General features: G+C 45.3%; 1 protein-coding gene across 2 annotated transcripts in view; it reads left to right on the forward strand.

The window, feature by feature from the left end:
• The window catches only part of IRAG2 (inositol 1,4,5-triphosphate receptor associated 2), an 871,311-nt gene that overhangs the window by 277,037 nt on the left and 575,027 nt on the right, over window positions 1-19,247 (forward strand). For both annotated transcript variants that reach the window (XM_069228582.1, XM_069228581.1), the window contains exon 8: window positions 19,039-19,156. In XM_069228582.1, coding sequence (XP_069084683.1) covers window positions 19,039-19,156 — 118 coding nt within the window. The remainder of the gene's footprint in view (window positions 1-19,038; window positions 19,157-19,247) is intronic.

A 19,247-nucleotide genomic window follows, 5' to 3' on the forward strand; every position in this document is an offset into this window, starting at 1 on the left:
GCCAACTACTGCAGGAGCGCTTGCTAGTTCTATGCCTGTCTGAACCCAGTTGGATCCTGTTGTCTAGAGCCATTGAGCTGAACCATGGGGAACCCTTCGCCTCACCTCTGGACCCTATCTGTGTAGCACCTATCCTTGATATACTCACAGAAGCACCCCAGTAGGCAGACAGTACCACCATGGCCAACAGAGTGGCCCATTCCACCCCTTGGATCAGAATTTTATCCCCAATCCAAGAAAAACTGTCCACAAGAACAGCAAGCAACAGAGGCCACTAACAGCTGTCTGTGCCAAGAGCCAAGCCAACCGGTTGTCTCTGACCTCTGTGGTTTCTCAAAGTGGGGGGCAGTAGCCCCAGTTGTCTTGCACACTTTTTCCACTCTACCTCCCACCAGTTCAGGAGTGGTAGCCTGAAACTGGTCCTTCAGCACAGGGCCTGTACCCTTAAGCTGAACAGGGTGTAGGGCTGAGTCCTCCCACACCCTGCCCCTACATCTGGACTCCTGTGCACTCCTCTGGGGAGTGGTTCTTCCAGACAATTGAACTGTCATTGTGCTCTTGGGGGCTGCCCCTCCCAGTTCTCGTGCCACAGAGGTAACTCATTCCCCAGAATGCAGTCTGTGGGTATCTGGGGTTACTTATGACCCTCCTCTGGGTCACTTCCCAACCCCCACACAGGGGCATAGGGCGGAAAAGCCCTGCCCATGGGTTGGAGCCTCCCCACACTCCTGGTTGATGTACTCCTTTGGAGAAATTAGCCTTTCCACCGTCATGGTGTGGCTAGCCCTGGTGTCTCAAAGCAGTGACATTAGCAAAACAAAATGATGATGGACGGAGTGCTGACAATGCAAACACTCACCCCCAGTCACAGATCTGGGTTTAATCCATCGTTTTTTTGCTGCCCATGCCATTCCAGTTTGGACCCAGCCATATGCAAATCAGTCTTGACCCTGTTCCCTTTGGGAACAGTCCAGCCCGAACTGCCAGGCCAGGTCTTCCCTGGACTGGAAACAAGCATCCTGGGACCGGTTTCAGGGTTTCACCCCTCATCAGCCAGGCTTGCTTGAATCCAGTGGCATGGGAAGCACGGGACCCACGTCTGGGCATACCCTTCCCACTTAGGGTGACATTAGCAAAACAAAATGATGATGGACGGAGTGCTGACAATGCAAACACTCACCCCCAGTCACAGATCTGGGTTTAATCCATCATTTTTTTGCTGCCCATGCCATTCCAGTTTGGACCCAGCCATATGCAAATCAGTCTTGACCCTGTTCCCTATGGGAACAGTCCAGCCCGAACTGCCAGGCCAGGTCTTCCCTGGACTGGAAACAAGCATCCTGGGACCGGTTTCGGGGTTTCACCCCTCATCAGCCAGGCTAGCTTGAATCCAGTGGCATGGGAAGCACGGGACCCACGTCTGGGCATTCCCTTCCCACTTAGGGTGACATTAGCAAAACAAAATGATGATGGACGGAGTGCTGACAATGCAAACACTCACCCCCAGTCACAGATCTGGGTTTAATCCATCATTTTTTTGCTGCCCATGCCATTCCAGTTTGGACCCAGCCATATGCAAATCAGTCTTGACCCTGTTCCCTATGGGAACAGTCCAGCCCGAACTGCCAGGCCAGGTCTTCCCTGGACTGGAAACAAGCATCCTGGGACCGGTTTCGGGGTTTCACCCCTCATCAGCCAGGCTAGCTTGAATCCAGTGGCATGGGAAGCACGGGACCCACGTCTGGGCATTCCCTTCCCACTTAGGGTGACATTAGCAAAACAAAATGAGCAGTGTCAGGGGCCCCATTCACTTACATCTGGTGACAGTGATGACTCCCACACTGGATCACCAGCTCACCATCTGAGTCTGTGCCCCAGCTAAGGGAGATTAAGGTTTGTTTTATCTGCTACCCCTGGAGACTACCTTCCCCTAAAACCAAATGGGCCACTCCTGTAGATTTCTAACCAGTGGGTGGTTTCTTTGGACAGAGTCCCCCTGCTTTTCTCCTAGCTGGGAACCATCAAAGTGACAGGATTAGAAATGGGGCACCCTGGCTACGCTCACCAGAACCACCCTCCTTCACAGGAGAGACATGGGAACCGTTTGCTTCCCCCTTAAAATGAGACTTGTCTGGGTCTCTCTTGACCTCTCCCTCACTCTGTTGTGGGGACCTGAACCACTCTTCTTTGGGTCACTCCCAGGTACCTTTTTGGACACTAGTGCTGACCCACGTGTATGCCTACTCAGCAAGCTTCCTGGGGCAAGTCAGTTTGCTGTTAACTAGGTATTGACACAGGTCTGTAAAACAACTATCAAGCATCTTTTTTTAAATCAAGTTGCACAGCCCTGAATAATCTACCTTGCTTCCCCTCACCCAACCCTCAGTGCCTTACTGGCATAATACCAAAAATCCATCCATGTCGGTCATGAGATCTTGTGGTTGCACCTGATCTGTTGCTGATACTTCTCAGGGGTCATTCTAAACTTGCTGACTAGAATGGCTTTCATCGCAGTGTAGCATGTCTGGTCCTCTAGCTCTAGTGTAAGGAGTGTGTCCCTCTCCAACATGAGCATATACTTCCATAACTACCAACCCAGAACTCCTCTGGGATCTTGTGCGCTCTTGAAGCCACTTCATAGGCTGAAAACCATTTGTCTGTCATCCCCCACCATATAACGGGTCACCAAATCCTTGGGTATCTGGACTCTGGACTCACCAGTGGACACTGCAGGTATGCTGCTCACATTGCTGTTGCTGGACCCCACTTGTTGGGCTCTTATGTCCAGCTCTTTGAGGTTGAGCTCATGGGTAAGTTTCTTCTCCTTCATGGCCCACCTCCTTTCCTCTCAAGCCTGCTACAATTTAGCAAGCTCCAGCTTGAGTTTCATTTCCTTCCTCCTATCTGCCAGCTCCTTTGGGGTCAGGTTCCTAGAGGAGACACTGCTCCCTGATCTGGGAACCATAACTGCTCCTGGCAAGCTGGTGGTCCTCTCCACTGGTAGTTCCAGAGCTATATTAGACTCCCTCTTATCTGCCAGCTCCTCTGGGGCTTGCTCCTGGAGGAGACAATGTTTCCTGATCTGGGAACCAGAACTGCTCCTGGCAAGCTGGTGGCCCTCTCCGCAGGTAGTTCCAGAGCCATATCAGACTCCAGATTTAGGACACCCTCCTCCTCAGGAATTTCCTTTTCCTCCCTTGAGATGTCATCTTTTCAACCTGGGTCTCTGCCTAGACTCTCAAGGCTTTCTGTAACTCCACCTTCCTGGTAAGGAATTTTGTAGAATCTTGAAAACCCTTACAGAAATCTTTCAGCTGAGGCACAATGTAGACCTCTATCCTGGCCAACTCAAACTCGATGCCTGCTGGTGCTGCTTCTCCAGAATGAGACCTGATTTAACAGAAAGATCAACAAGCTTATAATGGAAAAGTGAAAAAATAAATCAAAATGGTCCTAGTGTAGAGTTGTAGTGAACACACAGTTTATATATAGTAGTGCTTCCCAACCTGTGGTCCGGGGACCCGAGGGGTCTGCAGAGCCTCCTCAGGGGGTCCGCGAATGCTTGGAAAATTAAATAATATGAACAGATTAGGTCCCCAGCTTTTATTAATGACTCAGTGGGGGGTCCCCGATTCCAATAAAGATTCATTGTGGGTCCCTGGGCTCCAGTAAAGATAAAGTGGTGGTCCACAGAAGTCAAAAGGTTGGGAACCACTGCTATATAGTATTACACAAAAACAAGTCCTAACCTAACCACTGACCACTAATATTAAACCTAGGGTTTCTGGTTGTCAGAGTATGCACCCTGTACAAGCGGGAACCACCACTATAGTCAAAGTAAGCTAGATACACACTTACAGATAACCTGTGCTCCCCCTCTGATAGTTTGGCATTACCTAAAGAGACAATGTGTAAAAGTATTTGTGCAACGCACACAGTGTAAGACAATGAAAATGCCCCAAAAATACTCCACACAGGTTTAGACAAATAGAACTTATATTTGAGTAAAAACAAGACCAAAACCACAAAAATCCAAAAAGTAGAACCGGAGTTGTGAATTTTAGGAGAATAAATCAAAAGTAGTGGTTAGAAGTCAATAGTACTTAGAGGTTCCTTGAGGTCACGCTAGACAGGGGTAAATCCAAAATTCAGGCCGTCTGCGATGGAGGACTAGAGGATCCATTCGGGCCCACTGAGAAAGTACCTTGGATGGAGGACGACGTCGACTCGATTCATGGAGAAGAGGAGGGGATGCATTGTTGACGATCAATGCAATGTAGGTGAAGCTTCAGTTCCGAGCTGGGCAGCATCGAGGAAATTTTGAAGATCAAGTAGTATTGTTGTTGAACCGCTGGGCTGGAGGGGATCCATTCAGCATGAAGCCGTGAGTCTGCACTGAGCTGCTCAGTCGCAGATGTGTTGGACTCCAGGGACAATGCATCACAATGCGGTGTCCACGGATCGGGAAGTTGCAGTGATGCGTCTGTGTTGAGCGGAAATGTGCCAGTTAGAATTGGTGCAATGTCGTCCATGTGTTTCTTTTCCTGGGTTGCAGCACAGATACTTGCTTTCAATGGCCTAAGACTGGATTGGCACCAATTCAGACTGAGGCCAGGTGCTGGCTTCAGACAGTCCTTGATGACCTTGAAACTGCAGAACAACAGGGGGCAAGCCAGCAAGCCCTTGGAGTTACTGGGTTCAAGTGAGATGGGTCCAGTCCTTGTCCTCAGCAGGGAAGAGATGATCAGGGCAGCTCAGCAAAGTAGAAAGCAGTCCTTCCAGGGCAGCAGTTCAGCAGAGTGTGGCAATCCTTGTAGCACAGCGGTCCTTACTTCTGGTAGAGTTCATCACAGGTCCAGTAATGTACTGTCTTGGTAGGGTCAGAGCCCAGTACTTGCACCCACTTGTGCCTTTGGAGTGGGGTTGACTTAAAAAAAGGATCTTTGAAAAACACTGAGGGGCTTTCTTCCTAGCCCTTGCCCCAGACTGTCATTAGTGGATAATCAGCCCTTTGTGTGGGGACACAGGACATTGCCTTTTCAGGTGGAAGTGTCAGTTCCCCGTCCTTGTTCATGCCAAGGAAGAGCTATCAGGATGCAGATTGATGCAGATGAGTTCTTTGCCATACCCATCCTTCCTGTGTTTGTAGCTGTATTGAGGGAATGCACAAAGTGTAGCTGTCACCCAACCCAGATAAGCATTGGAGACAGGCTGCAAGGCACTTAGAGCAGTATGAGCAGAGAAATACTCACTTTCTAAAAGTGGCATTTCAAAAATAGTAATGTTGAACCCAACTTTACCAGTAAAGAGGATTTATCATTACCAGTCTAAAGATAAGAAACATGATGCAGCTACATATTTCTAATTGGGAATTACAACTTAAAAGTGTATTAAGGAATCCCCAATGCTAGGAGAGGAATAGGCCTCACACTACTGAAAAATGAACTTGGCAATTTGTCACTTCCAGGACATGTAAATCTTATAAGTAGATGTCATACCTTTTACGTATACAGCACCCGGCCCTTAGGGCTGCCTTAGAGGTGACCTATATGTAATAAAAGGGGAGTTTAAGGCTTGGCAACCAGTTTGGCAAGTAGTTTTAAATGCCAAGTCAAAGTGTCAGTAAACTGTACTCACAAGCCCTGCAATGGCAGGCCTGAGACAGGTTTGAAAGGCTACTTGTATGGGTTGCACAACCATTGCTGCGGGCCCAGTAGTAGTATTTAATTTACAGGTCCTGGGTATATGATATGCCACTTTACAAGTGAGTTACAAGTAAATTAAATATGCCAACAGTGTATACACCAATGTTACCATGTTTAGGGGAAAAGCACATGCTCTTTAGCACTGGTTAGCAGTGGTAAAATGCTCAGAGTCCTAAAGCCAACAAAAAGAAGGTCAGAAAAAGAGTAGGAGGAAGGCAAATTGTTTGGGGTGACCCTCCAGGGTCATTTTCCAATACTTACTAAGGTTAAAATGTTTCCAGGTGCAAAATCATTAAATTTAGTGTCAATCATTAATGCATTCATTAATTTGAAGTTCAAATCAGTCATATGTGAGGTAAAAAAAAAAACATCATAAACTCACCTCAAAGGAACGTTAAGTGAAATTAGTTCTCATACAAAGAGAGTGGCCTAGTCTACAGCTCAGACATGCTTTATCCACCTTGGAAACAGCAAACCACCTACTCTTAACTAGTTTAAATCTCACATTTCTAACTTTTCCTACACATAGTTCCCATAAAATGACGCAAACAGGTTATAGTAAAAAGATACAATCTTGAGCTCATCGGTTTCGCAGGATCTTCCACAATACAGCTACAAAATAAAAAAACATTGGACTAGCCTGTACTCTCAGTGTACTTTAGCAACCAATTAAGATATTCTGTGGTTATCGTGTATAAGAAAAACATTTCACATGAGAAAGAAAGCAACATCACATCTCATGTCTTAATTTGGAGTTCAACTTCTTCTAGAAATAAAATGCATATCATGTAGCAAGATGGCACCCAAACCTTAAACATTTGAAACACAGGCCTGCATTAGCTGTGGTTATTCCAAACATCAGTAAAATACAATTAGTAGTGTTTTCCTCTTTGTTATTGTCAATAAACTACATTTAATATGTAAAAACCCTTTCAACCCTCCCTCTCAGGCACCCTACAAGTCACAGATTACACCCTCTTTGCTTTGGAATCTCTCTTTACACAGAAGGTATCAACTTTCTCAACTTTCATCTAGATTCGTCTAACTTTCTCAATTAATTTTACTTTGGAGGGCTTTCAAGTTCAGCTTCTTCGCACTTCCTTTTTCTCCTCATCCATTCAAACAGCTGCTTTTCTTCATTGCATTTTGACCCACCATTTGCGGTGATCATTTGATCCCTCTTACAAATGAAATAAGCATCTCACACAAATTATACAATGATTAGTATCTGTGTTAGTATCAACTTCACTAATCTGTTACTAACATCACCAAGCCACTCACCGACCTTGGGAAATCATTTCTCTATTGCTTCCCTGGCACCTGCCTCTTCCAGCACCTTCATTTCATTAGAAGTGTCAGACATATTGGGAACAAACTCATCAATTTGACTTGTTGTTGTTGGACCTGGCCTTTTCTGTAGTCCTCCCCAAATGTTTTGCCTTCCTACTCCTATTTTTTTCTGACTTCGGTTTTGCTGGCCTGAGATCTCTGTGCACTTTACCACTGCTAAAGTGCTTGTGCTCTCTCCCCTAAATATGGTAACAGTGGTTTACCCCCAATTGGCATATGTAATTTATTTATAAGTCCCTAATAAAGTGTGCTGCATGTGCCCAGGGCCTATAAACTTAATGCTACCTGTGGGCCTGCAGCACTGATTGTGCCACCCACTTAAGTAGCCTTTTAACCATGTCTCAGGCTTGCCATTGCAGAACTTTTGTGTGCAGTTATACACTGTCGACCTGGCAAAATAACCCAGTTGCCAGGCCGAAACCTTCTCTTTTTTATACCTATAATTCATGCCCTGGATGACCTAGAGGGCAGGGTGCAATGTATTTAAAAGGTAGGACATGCACTTTTAGGTTTTTCATGTCCTAGTAGTGTAAAACTCCCAAAGTCGTTTTCCACTACAGCAAGGCCTATCTCACCTGTAGGATAACATTGGGATTGCCTTATTACATCCTATAAGTGTAATTCTCAATTTGGAACAGAAACCTTTTCAGTATGGTGTCTCTGGCCTCACAATTTAAAATCACAGCTTATGATGAAGTCGGATTTTAAATTGCAATTCTGAAAATGCCACTTTTAGAAAGTTGCCATTTTCTTATTTTAGCTATTTGGTGCATGCTGCTTGTCCCATCACTTGTCTGGGGCTGGTGACAGCTGGGCTTTGTATATTCCCTCTAGATAGCCACACACAATGAGTGCTTAGGTGCGACTTGATGGGCCATCCTGGGAGGGAGGAGCTGAGCAAAACCTCCCTTACACCCCATGAATAGGTTGTTTCCTGCCCCAACACAAAGGCCTACATAAAACCTCGGTAGTGAGTCTAGAGCCAGGGCAGGACCTCTGTGCACTTCAAAGGCTTGTCAAATTTTTGAAGTCTCCCCCAGTAGAAAGGCCCAACTTGGGTATAAGTACAAGACCTCTGACATCACCACTTTGTACACTTCTGGACATGTGAATACACTGCCAGGAAAAAGAACTGCTGAGCCGCTGAAGGACTGCCACTCTGCTGGACTGCTGCCATGCTGTCCCCCTACCTAGGTAAAAAAAACTGGACCTGCATCACTTGGGCCTTAAGTGACTCCAAGTGCTAGCTGGCTGACCTCCTGATCTGAAGTCTCAGGGACATAAACAACTTCAAACCACCTTGCTCCTGGACTTTTGAGAGTCTGCCCTGCCAAGTGATGCCACCTTGGTTCTGGACCCTTGAAAGTGGGCCTACGGTGTTTACTCGTGCGAAACTGATGCATCCTCTGCTACGAGAGAAGAACTGATGCATTGCAGCCGCTGCATGGATCAGAACTGGTGCATCTCCATTACTGTGTGGATTGGAACTGACATAACCAACTCCTCTTTAGACCAGCTCATTGCCTTTGAACCGCCAGTGCACAAAGCTTTCCCCAGCGCTATCTCCTCTCATCAATGACAGCCTCGACGACTATGCTACAGCTCTGCATTGCATCCTCTTTACTCATCGGAACAGACACACATTGCCTCAGCTGTGCAATGCATCCCTGACACTGGCCTTCACACTGCAAGCCCCATCAACGGGATCCTCAATGATGGAAATGGACCTCTCAAAGCAGTCTCACCACATCTTGGAACCATTGCATCATCCTGACAGCGCAATGCATCTTTGTTTCGGACCCACACAACGCTTTGCAACCAGGATTCAAGCTTCTTTGGTTCAGAGGACCTAACTAGTTCTCTCTAGCTGGCCCGCGCTACATTGCGGTCACGCCTGAGCGTTTTACATTGTCCCAGTCTGGCATGACCAGATATGCCTGTTTGGCACTTCTTGCATTGTGAGAGCTATTTTACATTGTTTTCTTTAAAAATTCAAAACTCAAATTCTACTTATTGGATTATTGTCATTCTGGTCTTGTTTTATTTACTAAACTCCTGTGGAATCTTTTTCTGTGGTATTTTCACAGTTTAATTGTTTGAAATGTTGCACAAATGCTTTACACATTGCCTCTAAGTTAAGCCTGTCTTCTTTGTTCCAGCTGCTAGAGGGTGAGCACAGGTTAATTTATGGTTTGCCTGACACCTACTGGGAATAACATTGTGGTTGTTGCTTGGCCAGGGCTCATAACACAGTCAACCACCACCCCAAATTCTAAAACTTGTAGCTTGTATACAAGTGCCTCATATTATATATGTGTCGGAATCTGCGCTCCTTCGCCAGTTAAATGTTTGAAACTAGCCTGTTGCGCAAAACCATTGCACGTATAGCCAAAAACTCAGTGTTTATTGTGTTTAAAGCACAAGCTGTATTAGTAGCTAGACAACGTATCAAGGCAGACCACTTTCTGATCTTTAAATAATTAAAAACTATACCCACAGAAGGAATCATAGCACCAAATGTCGCCCACTACCTGTGAAGCACCATGTTTGGCTTGTTCATGTGTCACTATCCCCTTGTCATCTGTCATCTACATTTTAGGAAATTCGAAAGCTACGCAACATAGGGAGCTAACAATAAGCATTTTCCTCCTCCCCCCACCACAACACACAATATAATCCTGTGATCACAGATCTTTCCCCAAAAAAGATATGTCACCGGTAACTTTGTACAGAAGCATTCCATTGTATTCAGGAGTTCTGTTCGGGGATACTCTACATTAGGCTTCACTGCGGGACTTACTAATTTGACTTTCTTAATCAGACCAATGTCTGTCTGTAAAATCCCAGTCTTCCTCTTTCACCATACATCTCAAGTTGGGAATTAAGTCTACTTTTGTGAGGGTGGGGAATTACACAAATGCTTCTTTCTCTTGACTTTACTTGAAAGTCTACACCCTCATTGTATATCTGAAGTTCCACAGCATCCAGCATGTAATAGATCACACCTGTTTAACCTGCAGAGTAAATCCCTGCCCAACAGACTAGACTTGAGTCACGTATTACTATATGATGGTCCTCTTCAAGAAGCCCTTTTTTTTTTCTTCCAGGGACGTAGCTGAAATTGGTTTCCTACTTTGCTGATTTGAAATACCTACAACTTGGACTTGTTTTTCTGAGTATATAGGTTAGCGACCTCACCTGTTCTCACAGTAAGGCGGGTAGCTCCTTTATTGATCAAAAATGATACAGGTGGCCATTCACCTCTCCATCTATATATTGCCCACTCTGGTGTACTTCTAGAATTATACCAAGTATGCAGACCTCTTTCCCCATCAGGCACCATCATTGAGTTTGCACAAGATCCAGTCCAATTAGAGTGTTAAACTGGGAACTGTTGGTTATTAATATCTGGATTTGTGACAGTGTTCTATTGAACCTTTGGGTTTGGATTCGTATTGTACCTTCCGTTGCTCATGTCTTGCTACATCGTTAGGACTTGGGGCATATTGGAATTTTATGACCTTTTAACAAGCACCTTCTGCATCAGCATCGCATTCCTATTTAGCCTTTGAGCATCATTTTGCCTTCAGTTTGAGTTCTATCTACATTGTTTACAGTCGCCCAGCTGAATACAAATATTATGAGGAGTAGTCTTCTTCAACATATTTATGCCAATCCCTGCATTCTGATCAGCTGTCCCTCTACCTTGCTGCCCAAAATTCCCTGGTTGACCACAACTTTAAAAAACAACTCCCTGTATTCCTGCAGCGACACCAGGAGCACAATTAAACCTCGAATATGTTACATAACGAATGTACGTTCTCTGTGCCAATTTAGTCTGCACCTACGTGGTTTCTTTTTAACCATCATGTTCCTCACCTCCAAATTGTCATTGCAAAATGTTACCTAAAATCAAATCTCCTCCAGGGACAGTGGCAGCCAGCAAATCGCATTGTGCTGTGTGTGAAAGCTTCTCTCGGGATGCAAACCAGGAACAAACTTACAAGAACCAACTAAGGGTCTCCCGTTCAGGATTCTCTACACCGCTGTTGTGTCTGTAAACTTACATCAATCTCTCCTAAGTATGCGCAGACTTTTTTGACTATTGAGGAATTCTGGTTATTTTGAGAAAATCAGCCTTTTAAGCGGGGCATGCCTTGAAGCATTTAGCCGTTTTAGACACAGGCTATTGTCATTTTAGACATGAATAATGCACAGTTAATAACATTTGCATGTTAACATATTAATATCCCTAAAATGCAAACATTTAAAATGTAAAACCCCTTTCAATAGTCATGCGGTCATTCCCGCTTGGAAGTAGCATTCAACTAGTAGGATTTGAGTTCCCTCTCAAACGTACCATATGAAGGATTTGAACTTTCAGATTCTGGGGGCATTCCCAGCAAAAGCTTGTATAAGGGTACTTGTTTTCTTCAAAGATATTGTATCCTATGGATATGGTCCGTGCATTGGAATAATCGTGTGCCAACTGAGATGACCAGTTTACAATTTATGCAGCTGGTTGAACCCTTAGGCAATGCCTTGTGGACTAGGCATGAAAGCTTAAAAGTTTTTTATTTTTTTTTATTTTTTTATTTTTTATTTTTACGTAGAGTAGCAAAGTGAATGGTGGAAATGCACTTCACTGTGCAGTACAGTAACACTGTAGAAGCAGAAGTTACTGTAAACCTTTCTTAAGGACTATCAACTGCACAAGGGTTTAGAAATTGTATGTTGGGATAAGAATTCATTCCTCGACAGAGTCTGATTCGGTATTGTTTCTTTTGTCAGAGCTTCAGCGTGGCGTGCAGATGTATTTTCCGAATGTAACACAACCTTGAAGCAACACAGGGTAGCAACAGTTCTGAACAATTAGATGAAGTGGATGTTACAATTGTGTCAGTGTTGTCAAGAAAGGATGATGAGATTTGCGGCCTGATAGTGCCTGTCTGCTGCTATCTTCTGGTTACCCAGCAGAATGGTCAGTCGCACTGTAGGTCCTCATTGAATAAGGATTCACTGTCCATAATTGGTGCAAAGAAACCTTCTTTCTTCACCTGTCCAAGTCAGAAGACAATCAAGTTGTCAAATTGGAGAGCAAGAATTTTCCACTACACTCCTATTTTGATCAACTATCACTCGGGTCCAAAGAATGGCCCAAATGGACTGTTAAGCTGGCTTCTATAAAATCCCTAGAACTAAACACGTTTGCATGCTGCATAAACCCTAGAGAGGCACCATATAGTTTTACCAGGTCACGATTTCACAGTCTGTATCTGGTGTACTGAAATTCAAAGGAGTAAACCAGAAAGGTCCTTTAAAGAACTGTCTCTCAATGAGGTTTCCATCAACTTTCTGATTTCGTCTATGGATCTTCAGGCAGCAGCGGCAGAAACACATGCTTTCATCTTTTCTTTACAGAAAAGTAAGGGCCTTCTACTATGTGATTTTGGCTTCAGGTAGAATAACATTTAATTGTATTAATTTGAATTATTCTTTGGTTTATTTTGAGTCACCTTAGGATATAATTAGGCACTGAGTTTTTAAATGAAAGGCTTTTTCCTCAAATGCTACTACACTCTATCTCATATCAAACCAAAGTATCTGCCTTTACAAGCTTAGACTTTGAAAGCTCTGTACTAATCAGATCAGTCTCCGGAAGTGCTGCATTTTGATTCTACTTATGTGCATTTTGTGTTTGCCTCATTGGTTTGACACTCAAACCTTCATTGTTTGAATGGCATTATTTGCTTATGAAGTACTCCCGTGTACATAGTTCCATTCACTTGCAGCTTCAGCACGCCCTCTGTTGTTCGGTACTGTTTTATTTGAAGCATCCATACCTGTATCTTTCCTTTTTAGGTCCCTGTATTATGCTGCAAAATATAACTTTTTTCATATACTAGCCTGGCACCCATTGAGGTTCTTGTCCTTTTAAACTTCTGCACATTGCCCCCATTTTTTGCAATCTACAGTGTCTCTTGAATTTGGTTTATTGAGCTGCCACGTAACCCCGTCCCCCATTGGTCCTTGTGGGCTATGCTGGACTTCCCTTGGATATCTAGTTCTGCTGTGGGTATATTTCTGTATATAGCATTTCAGTAGCGGGAATCTAGCCAAAATGCAGCAGATCACTGTACAGGGTCAAAGACGTGTCTTCCACTATTCCCCAAGTTAGAGACATGCTGGGGCACCTTGATGGATACAGGGATGGTGTAGGAAGTTGGCTCTGTATATACTATTTCAAAGTAAGAAATAGTGTGCACAGAGTCCGAGGGGTCCCCTTAGATGTAAGATAGTGGCAAAATTAGATAATTCTAATGCTCTATTTTGTGGTAGTGTGGTCGAGCAGTAGGCTTATCAGAGGGTAGTGTTAAGCATTTGTTGTACACACAGGCAATAAATGAGGAACACACACTCGAAGACTTACTCCAGGCCGATAGGTTTTTATATAGAAAAATATCTTTTTTTTTGTTTATTTTAAGAACCACAACTTCAAGATTTGAAGTAAATACATAAAATGCAAGGTACTCCACACAAGTAAGTTCGGAACTTTGAATTAGAGCAATGTCATATACAGTCTTTGTTAAAATGGCACTAAGCTATTTTGAAAGTGGACACAGTGCAAAAATCAACAGTTGCTGGGGGAGGTAAGTAATGGTTAGTTTGTGAGGTAAGTAAAACACTTACAAGTCTCAGTTCCTGGGCATAGGCAGCCCACCATTGGGGGTTCAAGGCAACCCCAAAGTTACCACACCAGCAGCTCAGGGACGGTCAGGTGCAGAGGTCAAAGAGGTGCCCAAAACACATAGGCACCTATGGAGAACAGGGGTGCTCCGGTTCCAGTCTGCCAGCAGGTAAGTACCCACATCCTCGGCGGCAGACCAGGGTGATTTTGTAGAGCACTGGGGGGGGGGGCACAAGTAGACAGACAACACCCCCTCAGCGGCACAGGGGCGGCTGGGTGCAGTGTGCAAAGCAGGCGTCTGGTTTTAGATAGGAAACGATGGAGGGACCCGGGGGTCACTCTAGTGGTGCAGGCAGGCACGGGGGCATCTCGGGACAACCAACAACTGGGCTAGGCAGAGGGTCGCCTGGGGGTCACTCCTGCACTGAGGTTCGGTTCCTTCAGGTCCTGGGTGCTGCGGGTGCAGTGCTTGGTACAGGTGTTGGGTCCCTTGTTACAGGCAGTCACGGTCAGGGGGAGCCTCTGGATTCTCTCTGCAGGTGTTGCTGTGCGGGTACAGGTGAGTCTTCTCTGGCTACTCACGGAGTCGCAGTCGCCAGGGAGTCCACCCTGTGATGTTGGTTCTCTGGATCTCGAGCCGGGGGCATCGGGTGCAGAGTGTGAAGTCTCACGCTTCCGGCGGGAAGAGTGAGTTCTTTGAAAGTTGCTTCTTTGTTGCAAAGATGTTGCTGTTTTTGAACGGAGCCGCTGCTCACTGGAGTTTCTTGGTCCTGGGGGACAGGGCAGTCCTCTGAAGCTCCATAGGTCACTGGTCCCTGTTGGATGCATCGCTGGCTGCAGGTTTTCGACTCTGGAGACAGGCCGGTAGGGCTGGGGCCAAAGCATTTGTCATCCGTCGTCTCTGCAGGCTTGTAGGTCAGCAGTCCTTCTTTGTAGATTTCAGTGTAGCCATTATGGAACTGTGGAGTTCGTGTTTGACAAATTCCCAGACCATATACTCTTATGGCTACCCTGCATTTACAATGTCTAAGGTTTTGCTTAGACAGTGTAGGTGCATAGTGCTCATGCACATATGTCCTCACCTGTGGTATAGGGCACCCTGCCTTAGGGCTGTAAGGTCTGCTAGAGGGGTGACTTAGCTATGCCACAGGCAGTGTGAGATTGGCATGGCACTCTTAGGGGAGTGCCATGTCGACTTAGTCATTTTCTCCCCACCAGCACACACAAGCTGTGAGGCAGTGTGCATGTGCTGAGTGAGGGGTCCCCAAGGTGGCATAAGACATGCTGCAGCCTTTAGAGACCTTCCCTGGCATCGGGGTCCTTGGTACCAGGGGTACAAGTTACAAGGGGCTTATCTGAGTGCCAGGGTTGTGCCAATTGTGGAAACAAAGATGCAGTTTAGGGAAAGAACACTGGTGCTGTGGCCTGGTTAGCAGGGTCCCAGCACACTTTCAATCAAAACGTAGCATCAGCAAAGGCAACAATTCCGGGGGTAACCATGCCAATGAGGCATTTCCTTACAGATAGTGTTCCAGATTCTAGGTACATAGATAGAAAAGATAGATACCTTTATGTTTTTTCTTCAACACTTCTTAGCCTGCTGTGCTGATTATGATAGCTTTGTAAATGAAAAGCTGTTTTTGAAGATGTGTGGGCCGGGAAGGGGAGCCAAACAAGTTTCATCAGAATGCGGCTAATAGGATTATATTTCTTCAGGCCTCTAATGAGGATGTCCTTAAGGGCTGCCAGTGTGGAGTCTGTAAGGCCATGTAGCAGGACATTAGCACCATCCAGATGCAAGGATCCTAAGGCTTTGAACAGCAGTTCAGGAGTCACTCTCGGGAAGAAACTGCTTCACTTTCTTTAAAAGATAAAGCAGGTGAAAGACCATTTTTTTTTTTTTTTTTTTTGCAGTGTATTGCTTGAGTGTGAGATTAGCAGCAACACTGTCCCCCTTTAGGTTGGGGCTCTAGTAGTTGTCAGGCAAATCCTTTTCTCACTTTCCTTTGTGTAACGTGTTCAGGGTTATTCCCCATTCACTATTGGCCGCATCAAGGGAATGCTCACTATTAGGCCATTCACAAGACTTCTCCTTTTACTCATCAGTCTATGGTGCTGCAGCACCATTGGCAGCGAGTTCCCAGGGCCCTCCGGCACAGTTCACATCTTACCCACTCTCCCAGTACGGAAGAGTTAAGCAATGCAGTGGGTGCTCTGTGCGAGCACCACAAGTCCACCTCAGCTCTGAGAAGTCAGGCTGCTCCCGGTGGCAAGGCTCTGTCTCCTGAGCGGCACTACCAGAGTTCTTCTCAGTTGTTGGAGGAACTCTCAGCTGGCAAAGGTGCAGTAAGTTGTCTTTATTCAGAGGGGTGGGGGATTGAGGGGATGGAGAGATCCTTCCTTCAGCTCCCCACTGGATTCCAGCAAGGACGCAACAGCATCCACTGCATCCTTGGCAGTACTCGGTCAGTAGTTCTGTTGCAGTGAGGGTCCAACCCACCAAATGTAGTATGTCACTCTTGGGAAGCAGCCCAAATCCCTTGGCTACTTAAGTACCAGCAGCCCCTCCTAACATACAAGATTGCTGCGGTACTTGAAAGCATGGGTGCAGATTATCTTGATGTAAGCACCTACGCCATGATGATTAAGAGTCTTTTTTTTTATCTGTAGTAACTTTACCAGTGACTTCGTCTGGCATAGGGGGTCAGACTAGCAGTACAAGTTTGTCCAGTCCTGCATGGTGTTTAACTCATGGCTCTGTCTCTGGCAGCCCTCTCTTTGTATACAGGAGTTATGTAGCCGACACTGCACACAGGCAATGACAAGATCAGTGCACAGCCTCATACCTCACTCAGGGAATCATCTTGCAGGACCTCCCTTCCTCCAAAGCTCTCCTCTACCTCACAGGGCTTACTGGTCTTGGCAAACAGACAGGAGCTGGTGCTTCAGGCACAAGGGCAGGTGAGCTTGGTGTCCTGGGTGATGTCCTCTCACCCAGCAGAAAAGCTAACAGGCCTTTGCTCACAGTCCTGGTCACAGGTAGTCTTGTAGAACTTGCCCATCTGTCTGTTTGGCAGATGACAAATGTTGGGGTCTCAACTTCACCTTCTTATAGTCCTTTTCCAGACAGCAAAAGTGATTTAGGGTCTGAGTCTTTGAAGGCTTCGGTTGGGGTTCTGCTTCTTATGAAGAAGTGTATTTTTCTTCTTTGCTGCTGAAAGAATGACACAGCAGGCCTCTTCTTTTTGATCTATCACTGAATCAAAGTGCTAACTTCTGAAGTGTAAAGGGAGGGTCTCTTCCTTCTTTTCCCCAGTTTGTCCCACCAAGCTCACAATAATGCAGCAATACAAAAACCTATCTGGAGGGTTTCCTCTGCACCTCGTGTCTTTGCCAGACAGGCCTGGACTTCCCAAAATGGAATCCATGGTCCTCCATATAATCTATCAATGGAGGCCCACTTACTCAGTCTACATTCAAAGCACCCTTACGGTTCAGGACTGTTACCTCAATGCGTTGTACCATTACAAGTACACATACGTTCAGTACACGCATTCTGTCTGCACACACTGTTCAGCACTGAAGCTTTTCTATAGCAGAGTATGTAATTTGCGAGCACACACATTGCCAGCACTCACTCCACATCTGCAAACTGCCCAACACTTCACTCTTCTGGTATTGTACTTTACGCAAGCATACATACACCTAGCACATGGTTTCATTGTGCACGCACTGCACAGCACTATATCTTTGAGAATGTTGTATATTAAAGGCATATATGTATTTGGCACATGGAAGAATGCCACATGTACTATACAGTAATGCTCTAGCCCTGTACTGTACCCTTCCCAGGCACACATACATCTAGCGCAGTCACTATTCCTGCAATGCACAGCACTCCACATCCACCCAATGTAGGTCAAGGGTGAGTTAAGCACACCACACAGCAGCAGAACCTTTAAAAGGTGGGTGAGCCTGTAGGCCCCTCTCCAGTGACACAGGGCAAAAAGGACAAGTTAACTAATACTGATCACTACACGGTATGCTGCCACCACTGCAGTTGTGATGCTTAACTCCTGGTGAAGGCAGTAGACTTCCACTATGGTACAAGAGCTTTGGCTGCTCCTTCTTGTCCACCAAGACCGCAATCCATGAGACAGGCCTACGTCATGGGGCACACACATTAACCGTCTTCACCTAGGACGTAATAATCAGCATTACGGATCCTTTGACAGTACAGTCGGGCATTCAGTGGAAGGGTATGTCTCTTACCATGCAGAGGACTTATCTGTCCCAACGTTCTTGTATGTTTTTCTTGGCAAATACCAAGAATTCTGTGTTGGTTCTGTTGAGCATCAGGTAGGCGCGCCATCCAGGTCTGGATGATGTGCAGGCAGTGTTTGAGTCGTTGGATGTCTGAAGCATGCACATTTTAACCGGGTAAAGGCTTATTAATTTGACTGAATCTGAACTAAGGCAGAAAAATGTATGCAGATCTGCAGATGCCCTCCATTACCACAGTAATGGTCAGTAGCTGAGTAAATTAATCTAGGTCTCAAAGATGCACTATGTGTGTCTACCCTACAGGAATATGACCTAGCCATACTGACTATGGCTGTTTTTAATGATTGTAGAAATGATTCAGTGGACCCTTCTATTCTCGTCATCCAATATTTAACAATTTAGTGCTGATGTCCGACAGACACGGTTTCCAATGTTCTCAGTTATAGCACTTCGCCGTTAGGAACAGTGTGAAATCATTAAATCCATGATACTGGGGCTACTTACAGGTTTATCCAGGACACACAGAGAAGAGCTTGTAAGCACCTACAGCACCCTGAAAATTCAGCTTTGGGCATCATCGATACCGAACTACCAAGGTAGAAACACATTCACTGTGCAAAAATGATTTATGGGGAGGGATACTGGCACGTCCATGCGCGCTCTATTGGTATAGACGTTTCCTCTTTTGGTCTGAACACTGGAGCTTAATATCTTCCGAGGGCTTTATGCTAATTTTTTTTCCATGCAAGGTCCAACACAGCCTCAAATTAAAAATTGAGGACTGAGCCTAATTTCTTTCTTTGCGTATTATTTCTTTAGTTCGTGCAAAACATGATTTTTTTTTATCCCGTCCACAATTGAGTGTCTCGCATACTTTTACTCATGTTCATGATTGGTCTTTACACTCGTGTGTTAGATTAGACTGTCATCAGTTTGTCCGTTAAATGTTCGACAGACTGAATTTAACCGTTGCTCTTGTGGTTGGAACATTCTTTTTCTTTATATTTTTAGTGTTCATCAGTATCTGGCAAAGGTGAAATCTTTAAAGGAAGAGCTGGAGGAAGTGAAATCGAACCTCAACAGTACAGAAGAGAAAAGAGCACAGGCGGTGGCTCAGAGCAAACAGCTGGTAAGGGTTCCAACCACAATATTATCATGAAAATCGTCACTATTTTTAAATGTTTAGGCGCTTCCACTTGGTTTTCCTTTAACAACTATAA

Source organism: Pleurodeles waltl, chromosome 4_1, assembly GCF_031143425.1.
Source record: "Pleurodeles waltl isolate 20211129_DDA chromosome 4_1, aPleWal1.hap1.20221129, whole genome shotgun sequence".
Taxonomy (NCBI): domain Eukaryota; kingdom Metazoa; phylum Chordata; class Amphibia; order Caudata; family Salamandridae; genus Pleurodeles; species Pleurodeles waltl.